This window comes from Oxyura jamaicensis, chromosome 2 (genome assembly GCF_011077185.1).
Source record: "Oxyura jamaicensis isolate SHBP4307 breed ruddy duck chromosome 2, BPBGC_Ojam_1.0, whole genome shotgun sequence".
In the NCBI taxonomy this organism is placed as follows: Eukaryota; Metazoa; Chordata; class Aves; order Anseriformes; family Anatidae; genus Oxyura; species Oxyura jamaicensis.
In genome coordinates this window covers 49,239,143-49,265,885 of record NC_048894.1, presented here as the reverse complement: position 1 = coordinate 49,265,885, position 26,743 = coordinate 49,239,143, and the positions used below count along the sequence as shown (strand labels likewise).

Genomic DNA, 26,743 nt, shown 5'->3' with positions numbered 1-26,743 from the left:
CGGCTGCCGCCCTGCGACTGCCGCCTGCGGGGGGCCGGTGAGCGGCGGGGCGGGCGGGCGGGCAGGGGGCAGGGGAGGGCGACGGCGACACCGGGGTCGGTGACCGGCCTCCTCCTCCTCCTCTCCCAGGTACGTTCTACCAGCACCCCGCCGCCGAGGCCTCCCAAGCCACCCTGGCCAGCGTATCTCCCGTCTTCGCTGTGGTAAGCGCTGCGCAGTCTTGTGCGGGGTGACAGGTCCTTCAGGGGTGGCTTCCCTTCGTATGCCACAGGAGCAGGGCGGTCCCCTTCCCGGGAGGTGTTTCTGGTTCTAAGTTGTCACCTAAAAGCGTTCTGACTTAAGGGCCGGCTGTGGAGCACGTGTTTCATCAAGATGTTTTTCTAAGATAAAGCATCTGGCGGAAGTTCTCTTGCTGGAGGCTTGCTAGTGGCTCCCACAGTTGTTACTCCTGCGTCACAGCAACAGCACTTCTAAGCACACGTAGGATCTGGGGACAAATTGTCCACATAATTCCTTCTGAAATGAGCCTGAAGGCTGTTTGCAGACTGCTTGACTGTTAGTGCACGAGGGGACGTCAGGCCTGTTGGCAATGACAAGCACAACACGTGCAGCTGGGTCCGTGTGGCCATGCAATTTGCGTTGCAGCTCCACTGGAGTGCATGTTTTGTTCACGGAAGGTTATTTCTAAAGCCAGCGATACGGTATTAAGCTGCACGGCTTATAAGCAAGAGGGCCAACTTTATGATTAAACCACACCTTGCAATTTTTTCCAATGAAGTAATTTTGCCAGGAGATAAGCATTAAAATTCATCAGAATGGCAAATGCTAAGAAAAAAAAGGATGCCAGTTACTAGCTGAATGCTGTTGTAATAATACTTGACACGAACACAAGGCCTAACTACCCCACTTGTGTTACTCTTTTAAAATTGTACATATATTTTTTTTCTGATTATACCAGAGGAAATGGCGAAATGCAAGATACCCTTTTGTGCCAAAACAAGTCAGATCCTCTGTAAATCACCTCCTTTCCAAGGCTTACATGGGAACGTCATTGTGCAGATGATAGTGGTTTTGGTTGGTGTATGCACAAACACGGGGAAATATATGGCAGCTTGGTGCAAAATTTTTTGTAGTTGGGATGAACAGTGAAGAGAGGGTATAAAAAGTTACTATTTCCTCATCACAATACTTTCCATTTGACCTCTGAGCATGTGTAAGCAATTTCAGACACTTCGTGCTTATTTAATAGTAATTGTGTGGAAAAAAGGATTTTTTTTCACTTTTCTAGATGAAGCTTGACAAAGAGGGGAATACTACCTTTTTTGGTGAGTTTTCATTGTGTTTTCCATTGTTTGTTTGTTTTTTTTTCTCTTGTCCAATATGGAAAAGCACAACTGAGTATCTACTTGGGGTAGAAGTCTATTTTAAGTCTGCTTCACTGTGCATATTAATTTGCCATGTTGCAATGTAGGTCTTCATAGCATCTTCATCATTACAGTATTTGTATGTTTCTAATTAATATGTTAAAAATAATGTATACCACCTGTCAGAGGAAGGTCATTTTTACTTTGTCTTTTCCCTTTTCTAACCGGCATTTTCCCATTCCCTCCTATAGAGTTAGCTGATCAGCCACTTGGCTTCTGACATGAAATTAATCACCATGGCCAACTTCTTCACTTCCATCTAGAATTGTTCTGCTCAAGATACAAACTTTTAAACTTTGTTACAAATAATTTACATTGAGGAGTGAATGGGAGGAAAACAGTTTTAAAGATAGCATAGCTCTTTTTGTGGGACTGAGTAACAGACTAGAATGTAATTTCAGGACATACGTGCTTGTCCCCTAGATGTCTTCATCTAATAATATTTTTATGATAGAAAAAAAGAAAACAGAACTGTACCAGGAACTGGGTCTACAAGCTCGAGATCTAAGATTTCAACACCTCATGAGCATTGCAACTAGGAACAATAGGATCATCATGCGAATGGAGGTAATGGTTTTCCTATAATCTTTAATAGCAGCTTTCTATGACTCGTAACCTAACAATAAATGTGTCTTTGAAGCTGTACCTAGCAATCAGAGGAATGTATTTACCAGCAATACGTATTAATGAGCATTTTGCTACTTGAGCACAGGAGAAACAGCATGAACTTGATCATAGAAGTAAAGGCCAAAAAATGACCAGGAGCCACTTCTTGACCTTAACCCATTATCAAAGAGTATTCACCTCTGAATACTCTGGAGTTCACTGGGAGCTCATAGTTACTATGAGGTTCTGTTATTTTCCTGCCTGAAAAGACATTTGAAGAGTGGCTTTTCTCAATGCCTAAATTACTTAATGTACTACATAGTCAGGAACAGACAGAAGTCTTCAGAGTTTTTTTTTTTCAGACCACCACATGTATGCTGTCTCTTTCAGTTCTTGAAGGCTGTCATAACACCAGAGTTTCTTCTGATACTAGATTATCGTAATTTAAATCTGGAACATTGGCTCTTCAATGAACTAGCATCTCAGCTCACAGGAGAAGGTCAACTAGTTACATATTCCCTGCCCTTTGAATTCCGAGCCATAGAAGCAATCTTGCAGTACCGGGTGAGCTGTCTGGGTTTTACATTGCTTTCAAAGTTGTTGCTTCATAGAAAAGATAGTATGATTTTATTCTTATGTTAATATTTATACATACATATTTTTATATGTATTCCACGCTTATTATAGAAGCTTTTTTTTTGGTTTGGGGTTTTGTTGGTTTAATTTTTAAGTTTTTGTGTGTTTGTGTGTGTTTTCATCCTCTCCCCAAAAAAGCACTAATTGGAAAATTCATTATTGCTACAATTACTTAAGGATGTGGTGGCTTCACCTTCACTTGGAGATATAAAACCAAATTATCCTACTTTTCTAAAGACTACTGTAGCTGAAATAGAATGATAATGCAGAAGTACTGAGGTTTTTTGGCCTCGGGTGGGAGTCAGATAACGAGTTACAGCTAATCTATGCTAGCTAATGGTGAGATGACATTTCTAGATAAATAATATTTTATCTCTTGTTAGTTTGATTATAAATGAGTTTCAGTTCAGTGCAAGTCATTATTATAAAATACTGCATTTCACACTGGCTTTATCTGTCTGTAAGTGGTACCATATAGCCAGTATTTCCAGGGTATTTGAAAGCAAACTGTGTTAACTGCCTATTACCATGAATTCTCTGTTTGGAGACAGGAACCAGTTGCCCTAGCCATTCTAAAAGTATTGCTTTAATTCTTATGAAGGATCATGTTGTTATCTAGATCAGCAAACTGCAGGGGAGACTTAACACTTTGCAGCCTCAGATCCTTGAGACACTGGAAGCTCTAGTGGACCCCAAGCTTTTGTCTGTGGATAGGAGTAAACTACACATTCTCCTTCAAAATGGCAAGAGGTAAATAAAAAGTAAGCTGTGAAGAAACTAGAAGATGACCATAGAAAATTATACGCAATGAAAACTTAGAAAATTGGTATCTGATACAAATTTCATAGATTACTGTCATGCTGGGCTGTGCATCTTACTGGTAAATATAAAAATCAGTGTATGAAATACCAGCGGTATGGGAAAAAACAGAAGATCTATTCTGATTTGTCAGAAATACAGTGAGGTTTCTTAAATAGCACCTAATAGAACAAAACAACATATAAGAGATCAAAATAGCATGAGAACGTTCCTTATAATATCAAAAAAAGGTTTGCCATTGGTTCTGCCCTTCAGGTTTACTTCGTGTACTATCCTGTCTTAAAGGACAGTGCACTCCCATCATGAGTGCTTTTTTTTTTTTCTTGTAAAATTTCTTGTAAATACATCCAGAAAACACAGCTGAATCCCTGTAGCCCGCTGGTTCATGGATATATCATCACCACTGCTGAATGCATGGCTCTAGAGAGTTTTATTTAAAGCACCTCTCAGAACCCTCCAAAGAACTCTTCCCTGGCAACTCAGTCTGGCAAAGGTGCTGGCAAAATCATCTAAAGATTACCTTTGTGTGTTCATGCCAGTGGGATTACTTGACTTCTTGCCTGTTCTTTTTTCAGCTTGTCAGAACTGGAAACAGATCTTAAAGTTTTCAAAGAAACAATTCTGGAGATTCTAGATGAGGAAGAATTAATAGAAGAGCTCTGTCTATCTAAATGGACTGATCCACAAGTATTGTATGTATATTATAAAACCAGATACTTTTTTTTAAGTGCGTTTTATTTAAGGAGTACTTGAACACTAATCTGGATGTTCCCCTCCAAAAAGCAGAAGGAAAAAGACTTAACATTTTTAAAGCCCCGATGTTAGTCACTTCGCAAATGGTTGTATCCACCGTTCTGGAGAGGACGTTCAGTAGCACTAGTCATATACACAGTTACAAATAGTTCTTGGCATAGTAGACCAGTACATTTAGTATGGATTGGGATGGGAGCAGGATGGCAGCAGGAAAAAAAGCAAATGCTATTTTCCCAGTACAAATTAACACTTCCTGGGAGAATTTTCTTCAGTTTCACCAACAAAACAAAGCAGCAGATTTTAAAGTTTGTCTTGAATGAGTCAGACACCACACTTCCTTTGTAAGAAGTGGTCTGAACACCTTGTTTCCAGCTTTTTGCTCACCCACAGAACTTGTAGGAAGCTTTGGGGCAATGTTGTTGATACAGTCCTTATGTAAGTGCACCCAGAAGAGCAGGATTTCAGTAAAAACATACACACAGAAATATTTGTGTTGCACCCTCTCAAGTCCTGATGAAGGATCGCACACATCATAAGCAGCACTAGTCACTTTAAATAAAAACTAAAAAGCAAATAATGTATAATGTATGTCATATCCCAGTGCTTTAGGATGAGCCGTATTCAGATCTTGGGCATGCAAACGTGTTATCTTTTCAAGCAGAGAACAAAAAATACCTTTCAGGTCCTTTGTGAGGTTGCTGAGTAATACTTCTGCCTAGCCACGTTATATGGGGGTATATTAATACTGTTCACACAGTAGTGTGTTTGAAGTCAGGAAATAATTTTTTGCCCTGCAGAGTTTAGTCTAAATGTATGATATAAACTCTGTACTCCATAATTGGGATGCAGTTTGCATTGCTAGTGCATCTGCTGGAGCAGTACTGGGAGGGCGCTTGAACTCTCACATCAGGAGAAACCTGGAGTCACCTCTTCAAGCCACCAGCGTTGCAGAAAGGTACAAGAGGTGATGGGAGGTTGTGAAGACTGCTGGAGCCATGCAGCAGGATGTTGTGAGGCAGTCCGTGCATGAGGCATACTGGCAAATACTAGCCATGGTAGCGTGTTTGCAGACAGGGCACTTCTCTTGACCCCAGGATACAAGTGATGGAGGAGGTCAGGAGGAACCCAGATAGGAGGCAACATTGATGCAGGAATGGTGAGCTGAGACCAGAAAGACAAGATGAGGCAGACATTCTATCTTTTTGTGAAGGAACAGCAGAGTATCAAAAGACTCAGGAGGCAGATGGAGGCTAATTAATGAAAACAAATCAGATGGCAGTTATTTGTAAGTTTTTATGCCTGTTGTTTCCCTTTTTGTACCTACTGAGGAGCCAGTGTAAAGATACTTATCAAATAGGATCATGAGCTGAATCTGTAATACAGTAGGTAGTGCTCAAAATTTTCAAATTCCCAACCCCACTCCTCTGCATGCAGTAAAAACCTCTAGGTCTGAAGGGCTTTGAAATCAGCCTGGCTAACTCAAAGTTTCAGCCCCATAAGAGAGAAACTAAGGTCCCTGTTAAAGGTCTCTGGGGACCTTAAGTGGGTTGATTCTTAAGATATAGCACTAACTTTCTTGGGAAACCATTTCAGAGAGGTTCCATTAACAGGCAGCAATGCCACAACATTCTGTAGAAAGTTTAGTCTGTATAGAGCAATGAGGTCATACCACAAAAGAAAAAAAGGTGAAGAATCTTCCTGGCTTTGCTGCTAGTTTCTGTGCTCTCCTGGATCTTGGGTGCCTTTTGTCTACATAATGAAGAATCCTGCACACCCCTAAAAAATTACATATCTGTTCTAGAGAAGGCTGCTGATCCAGCATTCTGGACAATGCAGTACGATGAAAGTCCCAGACATACTTTACTTAGGAGAGCAGCATCTTCTATTTGACACTCACTCTTAAGCAGCTTCATGCTCCCAAAAAATTTTGCAGTAATTACTGCGTATAGCTGAAGCACCTTCCAACTAAACTGTTTTAATAAACGCCTAAGACACATCCCTAACCATGTGATTGTTTGTGTGTTGACTTTTGGTTCTGTTTTATTCTTGTGGTTTTTGACTGCGCCATTATCAACTTCCACCACTTGAGGGCACCAAAAAAATAAGTTTATCTTTTCAAAAACGTCAGCACTTACTTGATAAGGTGATAATAGCTGAAAAAGTAGAATTCGTGTTTCCATACATGCCTTGAGCACATCAGATGCTAACTGCTCTACTCAAAATAACTGACTGCCCGTGCTGATCAGTTAATTTTAAAAGATACACCTTTTATTTTATGCCACAGGTATTGATGGAGGGTTCCTTTGTCACTTAAAAGATTGGATTTTGAGATCTAGTGTCAGCACTATATTGGATGTTAACCACAACTCTTTTACGCACCTTGTCTTTAATGCATGGGAAATGCACTTTAATACACCATGTATATAACAAAAAAAAATAAAAAAATGTTGCACACAGTGAGGAGAGCACATCTGGGATTGACCATGCAGAAGAAATGGAACTGCTGCTGGAGAACTATTACCGACAAGCAGAAGATCTTGCAAATGAAGCTCGTGAACTCAGGGTATTGATTGATGACTCAGAAAGCATAATCTTTATCAACCTGGACAGGTAAGCTATGCTGTCTGTTGTACTGCCAAAAGCTGAGCAGAATGTAATGCTGCCTGTTCTTTCTAAGTAAAGGAAAGCTGGGGAATTCCATTTTCATGAGGGTTTGAATGGACTTGCTGTCACAGCAGAAGAAGCTGCATTGCACTTTTTTATCGCTGAACCAGTTAAAGCAAAGCAACAAAACACCCTAATCAGTAATATGTAAAAACTTCTGTAGCCTAGGTAACAGTTTTCACCAGCAGGCGAAACCAAGCCACTCTGAGATCCTTCTGGAGAACTACTCACTAAAGAAAATGTCTGCAAATTCAGGGGAAAAATAAGAGCAAACTTTTACTAAATTAAAAATATACTCAGAAAACTGTTTATGTAAATAAGTAGCTAGGCTACTCAGCTGTTCAGTACAAGTTGCATTATCACCCTATGCCATGATTAAAGAATGAATAATTTTGAAGCAAGTATTTTATTTCTTTATGTGTGCTGCAGTTTTCACCACAAGTTGGCTTTTTAACTGAAAAGTTATTGTAGTTTGCATTTGCAAGCACATGCCACCTTGCCTTTGAGGTCAATGTTTAGTATTCTTGAGGAGTTACCTATATAAGCAATTGATGGATGCTGTATCAGGAAGCCACAGAAATTATTTCTGGGAAGAGCTGAATATAGAATTCTACAAAACAGCTTAAGTTTGTAGTCTGTAGCCTTTACTGACTCTGCTTTGTAAGTATATTAATTTGCAAGATAACAGTAAATTTTGGTTGGTTGTAAATACTGACATAAATTTCAGCCAATTGGTAGCGAGAGAGAGTGCAATTTCCATGGAATGTAACTGTTAGTATGTGTATATATCTCTAAAAAGTAAGTGACCCCAGTCAGCTCTGATGATTATGCAGAACCTACTGCCTACTGTTGTTTTGTGTGCTGCCTAATTCCAGTGTGACTTCCTCTATTTCATTGTTTGGTTTTAATGCATACCGTATGGAATTTGAGAATTTATGCAGTAGAACAATTTTTGGGTTCCCCTTACAGATGTTTCTCCCTTCTTTAGCCACCGTAATGTGATGATGAGACTGAACTTGCAGCTGACTATGGGGACTTTCTCTCTCTCTCTCTTTGGACTCATAGGAGTTGCGTTTGGTATGAACTTGGAGTCATCTCTTGAAGAGGTAAGGAATGAGTGCTGCTTTTATCAGTGACATAAAACATGGGCCCTGCTCTTATAGTGCTCTTATGTTCAGTACAACTCCAGTCCAGACTTACATTAATGTGTGAAGTAAGATAATTTAGCATGGGGATTCATGTGTCACCTTTTTGAAAGCAAATATACTGTTCAATTAGCCATGAAGTAAACAGGCTTTTTTGTCTATGCAATGTCCAAGAAACAGAAATGAGAAGACAACAGTATGGTTGAATAAGGACTGAGTGTACGTTTGTGTGTCTTTAATAATCATTGGTGCTTTTGAAAAACCCAGCTTTGTCTTCCAGATACAAAGCTATCTGGCAAGCAGCCAGGGTATTCCCTACACAGCAGAAGAGATACTGTTGATTACATGGTTATTCCTATATCAAGGGTAGTATTTACAATTGGATGTGCTGTCTTAAAATGACTAAATAAATAAAAACACTGAAAGACCTCTTCCTTTCCAAGTCCATTAAATAGAAGGCTTGAATTTCCAAACTCCTCATGGAGGATGGAAAACTGCATGGGACAGTAACAGAATACATTAAGGTGATTCCTAAATAAAACATTTTGCTATAAAACAGCCCTTTTCCCCTAGTTCCCCTGGTATGGTTTATCTGTTGATAGTAGAGGGTTTACCAGTTCCCTGCCATAAAGGACAAGAAAACTGGCGGGAAGTGAGAGATGATCTTTGGATAAATCCCTGAAGTAAGAGTTGCATAACTAATGGAGGTGTTCTGTTTTTAGGACCCCAGAATATTTTGGCTGGTGACTGGGATTATGTTTCTGGGAAGTGGCCTGATATGGCGGCGCTTGCTTTCCTTCCTTGGGCGGCACCTAGAACCTTCACTACCTCCTCATGTACGTATGGCTGGCTAGGATTTCTGCTTCATACTCTGCATGTACAATTCATCTCTAAAACAGGAAAGAAATAGTTGTAGAGGGGTTGGTCATAGAGCTTGCAGGGAGTTAATCTAAGTCAGTCTTCTTGACAAAGGAGAAGGTTCTCCCTAGCTGGACTGAAGGAGGCAGGAAGCCCAACACTGGCAAACATGTATTTGAGCAGTAAGATACTGTGTGCTGTTGCTAGAAGTGAAGCTGCAGGCTCTTCTTTGAGGGATGCCATATTCACTTTCACCTAGCAGCCCAAGGGAAGCTGAGACTAATGGTAGAAGCAGCCCTAATTTGCCCTTTGAGCTCCTGCAGAAGTCTCTGTGGTGAGGGATATAAGGGATTGCTGTCTTCCTCCTTCCACACATACACTAACTCTGTATCTGTGGTCCCTTTCTCATAAAAGCGAAGATGAAAGGAAGATGAGGGGAGGATTATAGCTGCAAAATGTCTCTGAAGAATGGTGCCTTGGTTGCGATGTCCTGACTCCCAATCAGAAATTTGCAATAGCCATCTTTGCCGCTGATGCTGATGGCATTGTAGAGCCATATGTCACCAAGGTGTACGAAAATTTCCAAGGAAACAGTCTTCAGATAGCAAAATTTTGTATGAGTCATTTTCCATGTTCACTACCCTTTGCTGCCAAAACATACAGGACTGTATTGTCAGCTTATGTTCTGAATAATTATAACAGAGAAGTATCAGTGGTTCAAAAGTTAAGTTCCTACAGGTGACTAAAGAAAGAGAGACCAAGATAAACTCCACTTTTTCCCTCCACTCTCTTGCTGTTAAGAGGCAGATGGAAGTAGTTTGTTAATTATTGACTATGGATACAGTTAACTGGATTATTCTCAAGTGTTGCTCAAGACCAAGACATACAGACTGGCTTGGTGAAATGTACGAAAAGGGATAGGAGGGAGAAGCCAGAGACTGTCCTTGAACATAAAGAAGAGAACAAGCAGGATTCGGGCCTCTCTAAATCTTGATTTCCTTCTTCGGTATATAGAGCAGCTTCTCCTGTAATTAAAGGCTATTTTGTATCTTGCCTAGGTTCCTGCAGTTTTGAGAAAATCCCAGCCAGCAGCTCAAAGAGTGGAGATAAAGAATGACCTTAAAGCAGAAACATTTGGGCTGAGCAGAAGCACGCTGACAAACCAATAGGAACAGCAGGAAGAAAGAGACTTTTACTGTTACGGGCCAGACTTTGGACACTTATATTTGTTCTTCCTTACTGAAAACCTTAAGAATTTCTAAACTTGCTAATTTAATATATATTTTGTGCCAAAAACCTATGGTGAGATTTCAATGCTTACACAGAAAAAGAGGGAAACTCAAGGGAAGGAGTGACATGTTTTCCACAATTGTCTCACCTCCACTCCATGTATGTTCCATTAGATTTCAGTATCACGTATACATAATCATTTTAAGTGTTTCTGTCAAACACTTAACTCACATAATGGTCTTTCTAAAGAGCAGCATTTTCATCTTGAAGGATGACAACAGTCAGCATTCATCAATAGTTCTCATTCTGAACTGCAGGTTTAGCAATCTACCTTCAATTATCAAAGAAAAAATCTACCCCAAAAGTGCCCCTTCTATGTTTTTTTTTTTTTTCTTTTTTTAAAGCCCTACTTAATTGGAGAGAGTTTTTATTTGGAAAAAGTATACCTGCATCCCTTGTGAAGCACTACTTCAAAATTAACAGTAACCAAAAATAATACTTTTTTTTTTTTTCTTATGTAAAGTGAGCTTTGAAACATGGCTACTTATTTTGGGTATTGCTTAACAATTAATTTAAGCCCAAACTGTATGCGGCTTTAATAGCTGGAAAAGCAGGTCCATTGACAATGCACGCTTGTGCCGGCCATCTGCCACTATTTCAATATGCGTTAACATAGCTGCAGTTTAACAATTCCTCATTGCATAAGGACCGATTCAAATCCTGACAAAAATCATCAGACCAGTTGTTAGTTTCTCTTAAAAGAGAGAAAGCAGAACGCACCTTCTTTCTGAGAAGGCAAGACAAAGCATGGACTAGACTCCACCACAGTAAGTTGCTAAGTTAGTTGAAAGGTGTGCAAGCCTTGTGTCTTGTAATGGACTGGAGGAAGGAGTAAAATCTTTGTGGCCACTATTTGTGTTTTGTCCTTAGGACTTACCTCTGAACTCTCAGGGCATAGTTCTCTACTGGCTTCTCTCAGTCCGTAAAGGAAGGATGAAAGCCTTCTAAATCAGGTCACTGTCTAGTTTTTTGTTTGGGCTTTTTTAACCTTGGTAACATACAATGAGTAGCTCCTTGGGTGCCACCAGACAAAAGACTGTACTTGCAGGGATTGAAAAGACAGCCATAGCTGTGAACTCGAAACGAGTCCAGAACGGAAGTGAAAGAGTACAAAAATCAGTATTATGCTGGCCCATGATCTTCGTATGGTTTAAGTCAGTTGTACTAAATTATTTTCAAACGGTTGTTCTTGCTCTGTATGAGACTTCAACTACAGATATAAAAGGCATGAAAAGGTGAGAAAATTAATGGGATTTGTAATGCTTTTAAGTTTACAGGTGAACATTTTTGCAGCCTTTATTTCTAACAAGTAGATAAGTTAAAAAACAAAACAAACAAACAAAAAAACAACAGCACAGCTCCTAAATTGAGCAACCTAGCAGAAAAAACAGTGGCTCTCATACCATTGCTGATAAACTCCAAGAAAGTGCAGTGAGTGACGGGATACAGATGTGATGTTTTCAAGCAAGTAATAGTTGCATTAGGCCAGAACTCAAATGTACAGCTGTTTAGGAATCTTTCACGTATGCTTTCCAAGCTCTTTCCTCTGTACAGTGAGGCATCTGCATAGCATATTGCCTCCTTTTCCTGTACGTAAGTGACTTAAAGCAGAATAAAAGTACTGAGAGGAAGACAGTTCTGTTACAAGACTGCCTTTCATTTTACAGACCTATACAAACTTCTAATGGTTTTCATGCAATTCAAGTAACTAAATGAGTTAATGTGCAATAAAATTACCCGGAATCATACACAGAAAAAATAAAGCCAGTGGAGACTGTATGTTAAGAATAGAATTGTTCCAGAACATACTGGTATCAGCAATTTTAGTTTAAAAAAAGAAAACCTTTTTTTTCTGCCCTTATAAATGCACTGCTTGTTTTGCCTCATACCACTATTCATAGATTTGCAAGGTAAGTACTGTGCTCAGTGCTCCCCGTTCCATCTGGTTACCACTTTTGTAAAGTTCAGATTTCTAAGTAACAGCTGCATGGTTATTTTTTCTATTATCTGGGCAAGTTAGGTCCCCAAAATAGACGGCAGAACACATCTAGCTAATGTTTACCTTGTCATCTTTTTTTAAAGACAACCTTCCTGAGAGAGAACTCTTAACAAGGTAAGTTGAGATGTGTTATCCTTGGAGGATGGCGTTTAGAAATGTGTTATTCCACTGACTTGTGTTATTCAAAATAAAAGTAATGCTTTATGATTGTTACAGAGGCAAGAAAGATGAAATGCAGAAACCTACACGTCTGTCTATTAGTGTTGATAAGAGCATGACATTTCACTGCTCAAGTTTTTTAATAGATACTGATGCACATTGTTAACATGTATCATACAATATTAGAGTGAGTTAGCTAAATCCAATACTGTTAGCAATAAAAGCACAATCCTAAGTTACCATGGTCATGGAATTTCACATAAAAACATAAAAAGGGTATCAGAGTAGTCTCAACCATGAGTGGAAAAGCAAAAGTATTTCCTACAACTTAATCACTTGTGCTTGCGCTCTTCTCCCTGGGAGAACCCAGCTGTTCTACGTCCTTAATGTGGGCCTCGAGACTTGGTAGTGACAGAGATGATCCTTAGTGGCATCTACCTGTTCTGACTGGTTTAGAGCTGCCCTTCCTCCATGCTTCCTATTTTGAGAGCAACTTTTGATGTCTTAGAATCCCTTTCAGTATCACAGTATACTAGGAATGTAAATTATGTGTGATTCCATCTTGATTTTGTCAAGAAAATACTCACATTTGACCAGTAAATAAGGTGACCTGACAATTAGAGCTGAAGCTGACACAACCCCTCAACATAATTTATGCAGACAAATATGGCCACCAGAATCTAGCCTTCTGCTCCTTTCAAGTCTCCAAAAAGTTTTCAGACCAGCTTGCTTACTAGGTCAAGTGTTGCTACCACTCACAACAGAGTTAATTTATCCACTTGCGTGACTGACGTAGCTCTGGTTGTTTTGTAAGTCAAACCACCATGATGATTACATTCCTGTGATGGTTGCACTCCCTCCATCTTGTGCTGGTGGCAGTCTGGATCAGGCATTGCTAGTAAACAGGCCTAATTGGATGCAAGTGTAAAATCATACAGTCAAGGACCTGAATTCCTATGCAGAGCCAGTATAGTTGAGAAACTACAAATATGAAAGAGAAAAAACTGCCTGTATTACATGACTAAAAGGAAGAATTTTGACTACAAGTCATATGAATATTTGCAGCCACTACAGCTCGTTGTGCTCTCCACAGCAGCAGGCTGCAGCAGTGATCTCCCCTTCAGCAGGGATGCCTCTCAAAGTTACTCCTAGAGGTTTAGAGAGATCCCTTACCTGGCATTTGATGTTTACAGCGAGGTAAGCAACATTTTTATATGCATTCAATATTTATATACATCAAGCTTAAGTGACTTTTTGAGTACATCAAGCCAGTTTAATTTTTAGGTGTGTACTAAATAGTAGAGCACTTGAGTGCTGCTAAACATCGATTAATAGATCTTTTGTTTAACTTCACAACAAGAACTTGTTCGAGTAATTCAGCTGCAACGATTCACCATCACTTAAAAACAGTGACCATCTCTCACTCCTTGGATACTATCTGGGACCCGACCTAGCTATCTAGGCTGTGTATCTACTGAAGTTTGCTGTCATGTGGTCTTGTTGGTTTGTATGGGTTAAGGGAAAGTGTCACAGATACGAGAGATTCTTCACTAAAACATGTTTTGCCCTGGTCTTAAAGATTACCATGACCTTTCAGAGTGAGTAGACAAAAAGCCTTCCACCAAGTCGAGCTTTCGCTGAACTTCTCTCTGCTGCCACTACAACTTCTTTCTGTGGAAATGGATATGGGAGAAGGGTTAGCAAAATGCAAATACAGGTTCATGATTGCCTTAAGCCTCCCTAATAGAAACTGGATTTTGTCTGTTTATCATTAGTGTCGTATAGAAATGTGATGAGGAGTAATGGGAGAGCAACCCGCCTCATCAGAATAGCAGTTAACAAAACAATTTGGCAAACAGACCACTTCCACCTGGGGAACTGTAAAAAGCTAGAACTAGTCAAATGTTTTGCCAGCATAAACTTTCTCAGGAGCAAGATCAATACAGATGAAGCTGGAGTATGGACTGGATTGGTGCCATAGCAAAGGAACACAATTGCTTGGAAAACTTCCTCACATGCATTCACACAACAACCATCAGCAATGTCTGTTGTGAGTGTTGGATTACACACCCTAACCTAGCTTAGATGCATTTGTGTTTCTAGGTGTTTGTCCAGTGTATGGTTTAAGAGGGAGAAGTCAAACACCATTTGTTGAAGACCAGTTGCACATCTCCTTAGCCTACTGCTAAGGTGTTCTTACACAGGTTGCATCAGACTAAGTAGAACATTAGACTCCCCTCAGCTGAACAAACACTAAGAAAGTGGGTGCCTTGTTTACAGTACAGCTCAGCAGCTGCTTTGCATACAGGTTGGTTTGAACAGTAAAGCCAACTGGCATCTGTGCTAGATATACAGTGCAACCTTTCAGGAAACTCCCAAGTAGTTAGATTTCAGGTCATTTCAAAGCAATCCCTTTCAATTCAGGTGCCAAAATTTTGACAACTCCACAGTTCATGCACCTATAAAATGGTTTTAATCATCAGCTTAGAGAGTGACTTAAAGGAAAACTCATGATGTAAAAGCACTTCAGACTTCTGCAAATGAGTAAGATGTGAGGTGTTGACCGGTATATGCAAGTGAAGTCGAAATACGTAATGAAGCAACAGCAGCAATTATTTTTCTCACCTTTCTTTCAGATTTCACAGTGATGACAGAACTCCCAAATCTTGACTGTTCCTGTAAGATAATGCTGCTTGTTATAATGGTGTTTTTAAAGTGGATTTTTTTCATTTATTGCAGCAAATTGTTTTCTAGTTACTCACCTCAGGAGAAATCAGCACATACTGTGCCTGAAGGGAAAAAAAAGGGGGGGGGGGAGGGGAAGTTAGTGGAGTGAACCACACTATGCGAGTAAAAGCCCAGTACAAGAACCCTGGATCCTAAACAGGAAAGAAACTTGACAACACACAGGAGAAGCCAAATTACACAGGTTCAGAAACAGAAGTAAGCTTCAGTTTTCTGAAACCAAGCACAGCACGCTAGTTATCTGCATGGGAGGTATTAATTTACCTGTCAATACAAACTTAGGCCATGATTACACTTTTATGATTTCTTACCCACTCCTCGGGACAGGGAGATATCCATGATTTGCAGTGGCCTGTCACGTTCCCTGAGGATGCCTGCTTTCCGTTGTAAATGTAAACACGGCCAGCTGCTCCACCGAACAGTACTGTGGTGATATCATTAGTTCGCAGCGGGGATGTCACAATCATTTCATCTGCAAATAGTACAAGGATGATACAGGACATCAGAAGTGAAATAATGCTAAGCCAAAACATGAGAGTTAGCATTTGTATACCTCTAAATGCAAAAATTCCATTTAAAATGTTTCAATTTCTGTATAAATTGTTTGGGGTTTTAGAGATGCCTCCTTGGGAGTTACAGTAGAATATCTGTGCAAGTCAGCTGAGGCTGGGCTTAGCACTTGTACAAATATGCAGGTGACCAGTCTTCCTGTTGCAATAAGACATTTCACCTCTGGTAATCTAGATTCATCTAGCTTTACCTAGTCCGTCATTATCCAGGTCACTTAAGCATATATCTCCTCCAAAGCGAGAAAACCTCCTGTCCCCACTGAATGTGCTGAGCAAAGAAGGCTTGGTGCTGTCTGTCAGATCATATACCAGAGCTAGTCCAGCTTGGTGCAGCACGGAGGATATAAATGAAATCCTAGACAGGCTGTCTAAAAAAAAAAAAAAAAAAAAAAAATTACAGGAGTTGATCATCAGACGTAAGAACTCAGGCTTAGTACTTGAAATACCTTGCAAGCAGGTAACACTGGCATCATGCAACATGGACAAACAGTATCATTTAAGAACCAAACATCAAATGTTATATGGCAGTAATGCTAGTTAGCACAGAAACAATCTCTTAGCAATACTAGCAGGGGAAATATGCATTCATTTTAAATGACACAGACTAGAGTTCTACATTTTGACATGCATTTCCTTACAGCCTGCTCCCAGAGTAAGCACAAAATACTATGTTTTACTTCCAATAAATGTGCAGTCTACTATCCAATCACTGCTACATAAATAATGCAAGATAACAAACACTGTTAATAGAAGCTATTTGGCACAGTATAGAAGTCTGTGAAAAAAATGCAAGTCACCTGTAGGTGATTACAGTAATTATTTCTAAATTTTCTAAATATTTTAGAATTCTATGGCAGGTCTCTTGTCTAAGTTTTAACTTTGATTCTATTCTCCACTCATACAGAAAGGAATATCCCAAAGCAGAGATGTTTTCCAACTTTTAGAAAGACATACCTGTAGTAGGTGCACCCACCACCAAAACATTTCTGTTGATTCCAGCCACAGACATCACACCACTGGCCAGAGACAAACCCATTCTGCCCATTGCCTGTTAGATTGTTAAAATGCTTATGTCATTTCCACAGAATGTCACTTTATTTCAAATAATATATATAAAGACTATACTATATAGGGAGCCCTACCTTGTCTCCAGCTACTGCAAACCAGTACTTTGTGCTTGGTGGGTTATATCCATACACCTTCCCAACACTCTGCCTGACATCCGATGAGAAGGGATCGCAGCTTGAATTAGAAGGGAAAATATATTTGTATATAAAGACATTCAGATTTCTGTAGATTCAGCCATGATTGTTCATCTTAAAATATTTCCCCCTTTTACTTTGGAATAACAGAGGCATCTAAATCCTAGAAATCTATTTTAGTAATCCCATACTTGTTTTAACGAGTTACAAGACATGTCTGTCCATCCACTTCTCTAACACCCAATACATTTTTTGCGTTTGGCTTGCTTTAGAGAATGTCAGTGCTATCTGTAGAATTATTTTAGGCATGCCCACTTGTTGGTGTTTTTGTGACCCCTCCCACCAAGAAAACCCCACAAGTTCTTAAGTGTCTCTAAAAGCAAAGACACCCTCTGTAAATACACAAGGAAGGGTAAAGGCATAAAAATATGAATAAAAATATTCTAAGCGGGACAAAGAGGAAAGTTCCTGAAAAGCAGGAAGTCTAATCTAGTACAAATCTCTACTAATGTAAGGCAGGACAGAGAAGAAATAAAGCAATCATTTACAACACACCCAACACAGCTCTTCCATGTAGGGCTACCAATCAGCAGTAGTGTTACATTCTCCAGTTGGCAGCTGTCAAGTGAAAATCCAAACCAAGCATAGTTTTCTTCCCCCTTCACCATCCAGTCAGCATCCTCCACAGACAGAAGTCCTGACAGACCAGAAAAAATATTAATTAAATCTTGGTGTAAACTGTCAAACAAAATTCTATTAGCAATCATCCAGTGTTTCACCCTATGATGAGAAGTTTCTATAAGTAGTTCTACCACCTATGATATGGCACCAGTTACTGCTAACTTCACTGCACAGCAACACTCAATCTGCAACTGTACTCTCTGGTGAAAGCCTTTACTCAGTACAGCCTGCTTCTAAAGCACTACAGTAGCCTACACAAAGCACACAAAGGCTATCAGTCAAGTCTGCCACAAACTGATGGGTCCTTCTTAGAGATGGGGCAAAACTGAAACTGTTTATTAGAATTTGTAATTCTTACAGGGTGGGGAGGGAGCATCAATAAATATGGCTTTAATTCAAGTCATTCATTCTGTGTTTTAGTTATTAAAAAATGTCAATGGTGTTTTGAAATGTAAAATCCATTTTGGTTATGGTTTCTAATTTTATATGAAGTAGAATACACTAAACAAAAATTTAGTAGGAGTTATTGGAAAACTCATTTATGTGATTCTCATGAAGCTTTAAATACCTGCATAACCTGCCTCACCACTGCTAACTTTATTTAGCTCTATACATAAACATACGGCCTTTCCTTCCTCATTCACAACAACCTCCATCACCTGTATTCATTAACAGCATTCACTTCTAGCATTCCCCTTTGTCCACATGAAGGAGCACACGATAATAAAAATTCATCTCTCAAGGTACATTTGCAAATTTCTAAGGAAGACCTTTCAGTCCTCCTTGTAATCACCAATAGGCAATTGAATCCACTGCTTCTTTGCTTTCGCATAGTCATTCATTTACATTTGTCTCACTAGTTTGTAGTTTTATCCACATGCCAAACTAGTGACGTTAGCAGGCCTGTCTACCTCAGATACTAAAATCCAGGACTGAGTCCTAGAAGGAAGAATTCATCTTCCTATGATGTGCGTCTACATAAATTTTCACTAATCAGATAGTCAGCATATACTGAGTACTATAGGATACTGACAGTAGTATAGGAAAATGTGGGTGCTTACTACACAAAAAACTTCAGCATTTTTGATTACCTTTATTAGTTAGGTAACAAACTAAATTCCTCAGAAACTGGTAAGTTTTATTTTGTTTTCTTCATTTGAATCACCAGACATTTAACTAAAGACTAACCTTTTAGTGAAATTCTTTGAAATAAACTCTGTGAGAAGCACTACTGAAGCCCTCAAGAACATCAGACAACTGTTGAATTTTTCAAGACAGAGAACTGAAATTGAAAAGGCACTACAGAATTCTCTCTACAGCAGTCTCCAGTTGTTAATGAAAGATTTGATCCTCCCTCACATGTACTGAAAGTATGGCAGGATGCACACAGACATCATTTCTAGAAGGTGTAAGGAGTAACTTCTCATTACAGGCACTGGGTAAGCTAACTAGGGCTGATGCACAACTTGATCTGCTTTCCACTAAGAAGGCAGAACTGGCTGGGGATCTGGTAATCAATGGCAGCCTTGGCTGTCATGGCCATGAAATAGGGGAGTTCAAGAACCAGAATGGAGTGAGAAAATAACTAAGAGGGTAGCAGAGCCTGGACTGTAGGCAAGCAGACTTCAGTTTGTTCAACCAATTGGGAAGTGGGATCACAGGAAGTAGGTCTGACTAATCTTTGAATTATTATTTGAATATAATTCAAAGAATTATAAATTTAAATTATATATCCAAATAACATAAATGCAAGATATATCATTCAAGTAAGAATCTTCAAATTATTCCCTGAATTATTAGTTCTCAATAGTATGAATGATCATGGTGACTGGGAGAAGTGCTAAATACTGGAGGGAGGCAAATGTCACTTCTAACTTCAATAAGGACCCAGGAACATTCAGACCAGTCAGACTCATCTTAATCCCTGGGAAGGCAATGGAGTAACTAATCCTGGAAAACATTTCCAAACACAAACGAAGGACAAGAAAGTCAGGAGTAGTCAGCATGTGTTCACCAAAGGGAAGTCATGCCTGACCAATGTGAAAAGTTTCTATGAGGAAATGGCCAGCCTGATGGGTGAAGGGAGAGCAGTGGATATTGGGTACCTGGCCTTCAGTAAGACCTCTGATACTGTCTCCCATAAGATCCTCACAGGGAAGCTGCTGAAGTATGGGCTGGATTGAGCAGGCAGTAAGGTAGATTGAAAATTGGCTGAATGGCTGAGCCCAGAGGGAAGTGATCAGTGGTGCAAAGTCTAGGTGGAGGCCAGTAACTAATGGTACAACCCGGGGGTTGATACAGGGTCCAGTTCTGTTTGATGTCTTCATTAATGATCTGGATGATGAAGTAGGGTGTACCCTCAACAAGTTTACAGGTGACACAAAACTAGAAGGAGTAGCTGATGCACCAATCTGAATTATCTTATGATTAAGTCACATAACATATGAGTCATATAACATATGACAGTCATATAACATATGAGGATTAATTTACTCAGTAAATAACTACCTTGGTCACTCCTGTTGTAATGAGAGTGAAATGCAGCCACAAATCCTCTCTGCTGCCCACTACCAGGTGCATATGGAGAGCCAACAACCAGATCAGCATTTCCATCCCCATCAACGTCAGCTGCCAGGAGGGACCAACCAAGATTACAGTAGGAATACTGTAATAAACAGTTAGTTTAACATTGAAATGGAACTTAAACCATCATTTCTGTAACAAAATAGAGGGGTTGACTTCTAAAGGGCTAACTTTGTCTGCTTCTGATCAAATTACCCTCCATGAACTCATTTTTTTTTTTTTTCCCAAAGGGCTGTGCATCCTTTTGTTCACCCTGCTCCCTCCCCTGCACTGAAGTACAAATGTCTTTTCCACATACAACCAACCTATGCAAACACCTGCTTGCACTATTCCCAATTACATGTCTATATTCCCTTGCAATTAGAAGTTTGATTTTAACAATCTTTCTTTAAGCTCACAGGCTCCTTTCCCCTTTACCTCACCTCCTGCTTTTGTAGCCCTGTTTTATCCTGATGAATGTACCTGACAAGTTATGGTAACATTTGGTTGAGATGGCAAGCCTCTTCCCTTAGTTCCAAAATAGACGTACACAGCACCCTAAACACCAGGAAAAGCAAACACAGCATGAGAGGCAGCACCAAGTATGAAATACAAAACAAAACATTGTGCAAGGACTATTAACACAACTGCATTTTTTCTATTAGAGCCTTCTCATAAATTTGTCTTTTCCACCCAAAACCTAAAAATACTCATGTTGTAATTAACACTGCTATAACTAGGCAACAAACTAGTTAAGTACAGAGAAATACATTTTCATCATACTGTAGTTTAGGAGCAAGGCCAGTATACTGTATGCTATGTTCATTACACGCATGTTCATGTGGCTCTAATTTTGTTAACAATTACTTAATGCAATCAGAGGCAGTGCAGCCACAACAGATATATGTACTTTTCCATGCTAGTGGGTCTACATACAAGCATTTAAATTCCTACTTAGGAATAGGAAGCTAAGTTAGTGTCTGAAATTCTGAAGGGTTTTAAACTTAACAGACGTGGTTTAATGTAACATATTTTGCCTCTCAGTTCAGGTGGGCTGAAAACACTCAGGGACCATTCCATGGGCTAGTCTGCCTGCAAGTTATTAAAACTCTCTGATTACTTTAGCACATGTTTGTGTTCATATCACATTTTATATATCAACTGTTGACCTGTGACAGTGAATGACAAGGTTCACTGACATGAGGTCCCTTCCAGACTCCTTGTTCTTAAAAAGCAAATGGTACACTCAGATGTCATGAATGGTTCCTTATGTTTCCAGCACATCTGTGCTTCAAAACTACAAGCTGATTTGTGCCAAAAGGCCACTGAAAGGGAGATATGGATAACTTTCATTGATCTACTCAAAAGTATCACAAAGGCTAGAAATCTTTGTGTTTATATTACTTCACCTTGAGACACAAGAGAAATTCTTTCAGTCATTTTACTACAAAGCATGTGCATGACTTACTTTGTAAGTGAGAAACTGAGATCCCACAGAAGGTGCTCCAATTGCCAGATCTAGCACTCCATCCTCATTAAAGTCCAGGACTGCCAAAGCAGAACCAAATCTGCCTGAAGGCTAAAAGAAGAGGGATTGCTCTCAAGAAAATAACATGTTTTAAAGACAAAAACTGTCAAAGTATAATGCACATTTACAAACACAGTGCAAGGAAAAAAAATGGAAACAGAGATAACAAAAACCCATCCCAAAAATTCTTAAGATTTTCTTAGCATCACTGTTCTCTCAAATAATAACCACCATACTAATACACTAACTGGGAGTGGGCTGTTCCCTTTGAGATTATGGGGGTGTTAGAATATAAACTAACTGATACAATAAGGGACTGCTATGGTGTTTCCTCTTCTGAGCCTAGTGCACCACTGATGTTATGCTTACAATCTTTGCTTTGTTTGTATTACAACAGTGAACAACTATAACACTGTAAGAAGACATCAGCTGTTACGCCACAGTTTATAACCACAGAAACAGTTTACAAGGAAATTTATCTCACCTCTTTCTAAGCTCTTCTGTGCAAATAACTATATTTTCAACAGAGAATCAACTTTATTACTCAAAAAGATCCCTTGATCCTGCTTCTCAGGTATAAGCCAGTCACTAGCCTGCCAAATCATTGTTTTCTCTATTTTCTTATGTATGCTATAGTCTTACTAAAGGTAAACAATGGTTTTGTGAGAAGTTAACAATTCATGAAAAATGCAGCTTCAAAAGTATTGAGACTTATATTGAGCTAATAGTTTTAGATGACAAAGGAAGATAAATTCACAATATTTGCTTATATGCAGGGAACTGAACAACATATATTGTGACTTACAGAGAATCTATCTCAATCTTAATCAAGGGCCTATTTTGTTCTAATATTTCGTTCTAATCTGGCAGAGTAAAATAATTGAACCAACAGATCAATATTGCTTTAATTGTTCCTGTGACTGAAGTAACAGTTATTTTTCTTGAAATGCATAATATATCAGAATTTACCAGAATTTACCACATTCAATCAAAAACAAACAAACAAAAAAGGTGTCAGGTATATGACTTGACCCCTCACCTGATGACCCTCCAGTACTTCATCTGCTTTCCCATCTAGATCCATGTCCTCTGGTGGCAAACCTGAGTGATTGCCATAGACTATATACACCCGTCCTATCTGAATATGGCCCGGTGTGCTGTACCCTGGTGCTCCAGCCACCAGATCTTCATATCCATCCTGGTTTAGGTCAGCTGAAATCACTGCCCTGTACACCAAGGGAGTCAACAAAATCATAGGATTAGCCGCCAGACTACCACTACATTATCAGAAAATAAATACTTTTACTTTCAGGTAAACTGAGATGTGTCTTATATTTTTGTAAGAATCTACATAGCATTTTTCCTATCACTTAATTGATTCTTGTTTTCTTGAACTAAATAAAAATAGAGGTTAATCTTCCATTAACGCATCTCACATTTGTATGGACTGCTTTTTTACTTACTGACACAAGGCACCTAAGAGCAATCAGAACAAGAAGTATGAAAAAGGGCTGCTTGCATCTAACAATACAAAAGGTGAAATGAACTACCATTTTAACTGAACCTCTGATTTAATCAATGGACTTAACAGTAGATAAGCAAATGGAAGATGGGTCTCAGTAATGTGGTGGAGTTTAGACAGGGAACGTGTCGAGAAAATAAGTAACTACCGTTCATTTTCCTGGTGTGAAGTAACCTCAAGAATTAAATCTTCAATTTTTGAGTCAGAAGAAAAAGAGCAAGATGAGCAGCAAAACAAATTTATTTAATTCCTCTTCTCTGCTGCATATAAAAATAGAACTTCTCTGGAAAGAAGAGAGAACATGCCTCTTTCTGTGGCATCTTTGAACTCGTTAATCTTCTGGAGTTTCCAAAACACTCAGTTAGGCACAATGCAGGACAGACAACTAATTTGGTGTAATGTTCAACCAATAATCAAAAAAGGGTAACAATCTTCCTATACTGTTCAGAACTAGAGCTGCTGATGGTCCTAATTTTGCTTCTTTCCATTCTGAACAAAATGATGAGAAAACCCTTTCAAAGAAAGAACTTATTTGCCTATAGTTCACATCTGAATGGAACTTTTGCTCTTGACAGTTTTAATTCAGTACTGACACAAAGAGGCTTATGCTAACATTGGAAAGAAAAAAGGGTCCTGTCCATTAACTTGTAGCTCTGGCTAATCAACATAAGCCACTCTGACAGATTTGTGCCACCAACTGATTTCAAGTATCATCTTTAAAGAATATCCCAAGAATAAAAAAATGTATTTTGGTCGGTACTCAACATTTTCAGAAATTAGGATGGGGGTGTGAGGAAGAAAAAAAGTACCAACCATCCAAGTCTAGCATATGGTGAAGTAAGAAAATATGAAGCTGCTGGCTTGGAGATGTACTTAGAGGATTCTTGACGTGTAGATTCTAACACTCTCCAGACATTTTTTGCAAAAGCACGGTTTATGTATTGGAGGGAATTCTGAAATAAAAATAATAAAGAGACACAAGAATTCTTAAAACACAGGCTGAAATTCCAGAACAGTACAGACTGTGTCAAAACCCAAGTCACCATCAGTAGAAATCATCACATTGATCAAAGTATACTCTGACTTGGGTCATAAGCACCATTTTAGATAGAGACAAAAACCTGTATGCCCTAAATGGAGCATTCCTAACTACTCACTGCTATTCTTTGTTGGGATTTCTTAGCTCCCAAAAGTTACCATGATTCCATAAAAACTAAATATTAAAGATATATGTATTTTTGGAACTGTAACTTCACTATAAAATGAGGAAAGTGTAAAAAAGTTAGTATTTAAGATGTACTTATTACATACATTAAAAACAGATTAACAATGGCAGCTGGAATTTCCATGAAGTCAGAGGCTTCTGTTTACATTCAGAGACCCTGATCCATCACACAGCATCTCAGACAGAAATTAAAACAATTTTATACAGAGCTGAATTTTACCTGACATGTGTCACTTCTCACTTACTGTTGCCCAAGATTGTATATCGAAGTGAACTCCTCTCTCTGTATACTCTATTTTCTTTTCAAGAGTATTTGGAAGCAAAGAGGTTGTGTTCTTGTGATGTCCATTTTTTAATTGCTTGCTTCTGTTAAAATAAAGAAGGTAGTAATAACAAAGCAACAGAATTAATTACATGAACATGTTATGACAAAGCTAGGAGAAGCAATCATATTGCATGAAATTGGATGGCCCTTTCTCCCATTGATAAAGAGAGTTCTCAAGAGATAGCAGTTAAGCTCAAGTAAATCATGGGGTTTATGTGTAGCTAATACTGGCTTAGTATCCAGTAATTTATATATTTTAACTTCATCGTCATCATTTATTTGGCATATTCCACTTATCAGTAACATTCTTGAGGCACTGAAAAATGGGCAAGAAAAAATAGTTAACTTTCTGAATACAAAATTACTCAAGCTATATAGCTGCTTCTTGACTTCACACACTTAAATTATTAAATGCTTTTTCTTCCCCCCCCCCAAAAAAAAAAAAAAGTTAATTTGTTGGTATACTAACATTCTACCAGTCATTTACACTCATTTCAGGTATCTCCTGTATTTCCCTAGAATTATTCTTTCCCAACACATTAAGTCTATTACCATCTGTCCACTGACCAGAATCCTGCTAAGTCTATTACCATCTGTCCACTGACCAGAATCCTGCTCCAATTTATGGTCCTTCCAGCCGTACTTATTTCATTTTGTTTGTACAAAATATTTTTTCATACACAGCAGTGTTAGTTGAAGACACAGTATCTGAGGGCAAGAACTCATTTCACAGCTACAGTAAAAACTTGAAGCTAAAAACTGATTTCTCACAATAAGAAAACAACAGAAGAAAAGTCATTAAGCTCTCAACCCATGAGGCTTCCACATTTCACAACCCGTTTATCAATTGAGCTCCAGTCACTGCTGCTCTTTTCACCTATGTATAGGTGTTATTTTTCCTTTTTTTTTTTGAGTAAAATATTTATAATAAAATAAAAGACAGACTTTAATGGTTATCTCTCCACTTTCATGCCCTCTCTTTCTCAGCATGGCTATTTACAAGCATGCACTGCTGTCTCTGACAATGTGATTTTTATCACTTCTTTTTGTCCTTAGTTTCCTTCCCTATCATTCTCTCCCTGTGGATCTCTGACCAACTGTCCCAATTTGACTGAAATAGAAGTTGTAAATTGAACCATTAATACTTATTGCTGGAAAGCTAAGAAAACTCTGATTTCTGTTACCAAAACAAAATTCAGAATTAAAGAGCTCAGATTAGTCCTGTGGTTTTATTATTATGCACTAAAAAATCTTGTCAAGTAAGTAGGCTCCTTAAATTGTAGTCTTCAAGGGAGGAGAAAGCAATCCTTGTAAACAAATTACAATCTAGCATCCCCATACAAGCTTAACAGAACTCTGCAGTTATAGTTCAATGAAAATTAAATTCACCAGTATCAGCACAAGAGGTGCTTTCTCAAAGGGAAGAAAATAATCATGGAAGATGTTTGCTAGAGGAGTACCTACACTCCTTGTGCTCTAAACAGGTAAGTTCTATATTGCCAAATAAAATGTGCAGATTTTGCACTTCAGGTGCTGGGTAAGCATTCTTGTCTGGAAAGTAAAAGTCTGTCTCAGGTTCTACACAGCTCCTCTGTATGAAGCCTGTTTATTCATGTTAAGACAATCTCAAATTCAGACATAAAAAGGAAAATTAAAAATAAAAATCAGAAGATCTCTACTTTTCAATAGCTCACCATCCACCATCAGTGGAAAACTCCCCTTTCACCAGTAGTAAGTTTTTGAACCTTCGGAGCTATACTTACATGTAGCTGTCCTTGTGCTCCCTTGTGCAGTTTATAAATAGAGGATTCTCAGGCAGGAAGCAGCCACTAAAGAAATATTCAGAATATGTTTTGAAGATCTTCTTGCAGTGGAAGTAGAACTAAAAATTCAACTTTTATCCTTACTGATTCCTCTGTTGGAAGGCATTACCCCTCTCAAAAAGCCCTGAGTAATCAAATTTACTGCAACATTATAATCCTTGGAAACTCCTTTGATATTTATTTTAGTGACCTTGATTAATTTCTTAGT

General features: G+C 38.8%; 2 protein-coding genes and 1 long non-coding RNA gene across 5 annotated transcripts in view; 2 read left to right on the top strand and 1 right to left on the bottom strand.

Moving 5' to 3' along the window:
* Positions 1–6: 6 nt before the first annotated feature.
* Positions 7–12,407, top strand: MRS2 (magnesium transporter MRS2). The gene is made up of 11 exons (XM_035319379.1): positions 7–37; positions 130–203; positions 1,289–1,325; positions 1,879–1,991; positions 2,421–2,594; positions 3,286–3,416; positions 4,061–4,177; positions 6,696–6,848; positions 7,891–8,008; positions 8,770–8,883; positions 9,964–12,407. Exons 3-11 carry the CDS (start codon positions 1,289–1,291, stop codon positions 10,072–10,074), a joined length of 1,068 nt encoding a protein of 355 aa, XP_035175270.1. The 5' UTR covers positions 7–37; positions 130–203; the 3' UTR covers positions 10,075–12,407.
* Positions 12,408–13,845: 1,438 nt separating this feature from the next.
* Positions 13,846–26,743, bottom strand: part of GPLD1 (glycosylphosphatidylinositol specific phospholipase D1) — a 24,805-nt gene continuing 11,907 nt past the window's right edge. The window contains exons 11-25 of one of the 3 annotated variants that reach the window (XM_035319377.1): positions 26,476–26,541; positions 24,633–24,753; positions 23,976–24,115; positions 22,680–22,866; positions 21,581–21,691; positions 20,596–20,670; positions 20,059–20,215; positions 17,425–17,566; positions 16,810–16,882; positions 16,622–16,715; positions 15,859–16,035; positions 15,410–15,570; positions 15,116–15,142; positions 14,979–15,029; positions 13,846–14,024 (exon numbers count right to left, since the gene is read on the bottom strand). In XM_035319377.1, the coding sequence (XP_035175268.1) occupies positions 13,947–14,024; positions 14,979–15,029; positions 15,116–15,142; positions 15,410–15,570; positions 15,859–16,035; positions 16,622–16,715; positions 16,810–16,882; positions 17,425–17,566; positions 20,059–20,215; positions 20,596–20,670; positions 21,581–21,691; positions 22,680–22,866; positions 23,976–24,115; positions 24,633–24,753; positions 26,476–26,541 (1,660 nt within the window). In that variant the 3' untranslated portion in view covers positions 13,846–13,946. Of the gene's footprint in view, positions 14,025–14,978; positions 15,030–15,115; positions 15,143–15,409; positions 15,571–15,858; positions 16,036–16,621; positions 16,716–16,809; positions 16,910–17,424; positions 17,567–20,058; positions 20,216–20,595; positions 20,671–21,580; positions 21,692–22,679; positions 22,867–23,975; positions 24,116–24,632; positions 24,754–26,475; positions 26,542–26,743 lie in introns of all 3 variants that reach the window. The other 2 variants (XM_035319376.1, XM_035319378.1) reach the window with 2 other exon arrangements.
* Positions 25,299–26,743, top strand: part of LOC118162926 — a 10,488-nt gene continuing 9,043 nt past the window's right edge. The window contains exons 1-2 of the long non-coding RNA XR_004748718.1: positions 25,299–25,811; positions 26,167–26,168. This is a non-coding gene — a long non-coding RNA (uncharacterized LOC118162926). The remainder of the gene's footprint in view (positions 25,812–26,166; positions 26,169–26,743) is intronic.

What these genes read in the sequence shown, in the direction of transcription:
- MRS2 (XM_035319379.1), top strand. Translation starts at nt 1,289, where the DNA reads ATGAAGCTTGACAAAGAGGGGAATACTACCTTTTTTG. An exon ending in AAGCAATCTTGCAGTACCGG is followed by an intron (nt 2,595 to 3,285) that starts GTGAGCTGTCTG and finishes GTTGTTATCTAG; the next exon opens with ATCAGCAAACTGCAGGGGAG. An exon ending in TGGACTGATCCACAAGTATT is followed by an intron (nt 4,178 to 6,695) that starts GTATGTATATTA and finishes TGTTGCACACAG; the next exon opens with TGAGGAGAGCACATCTGGGA.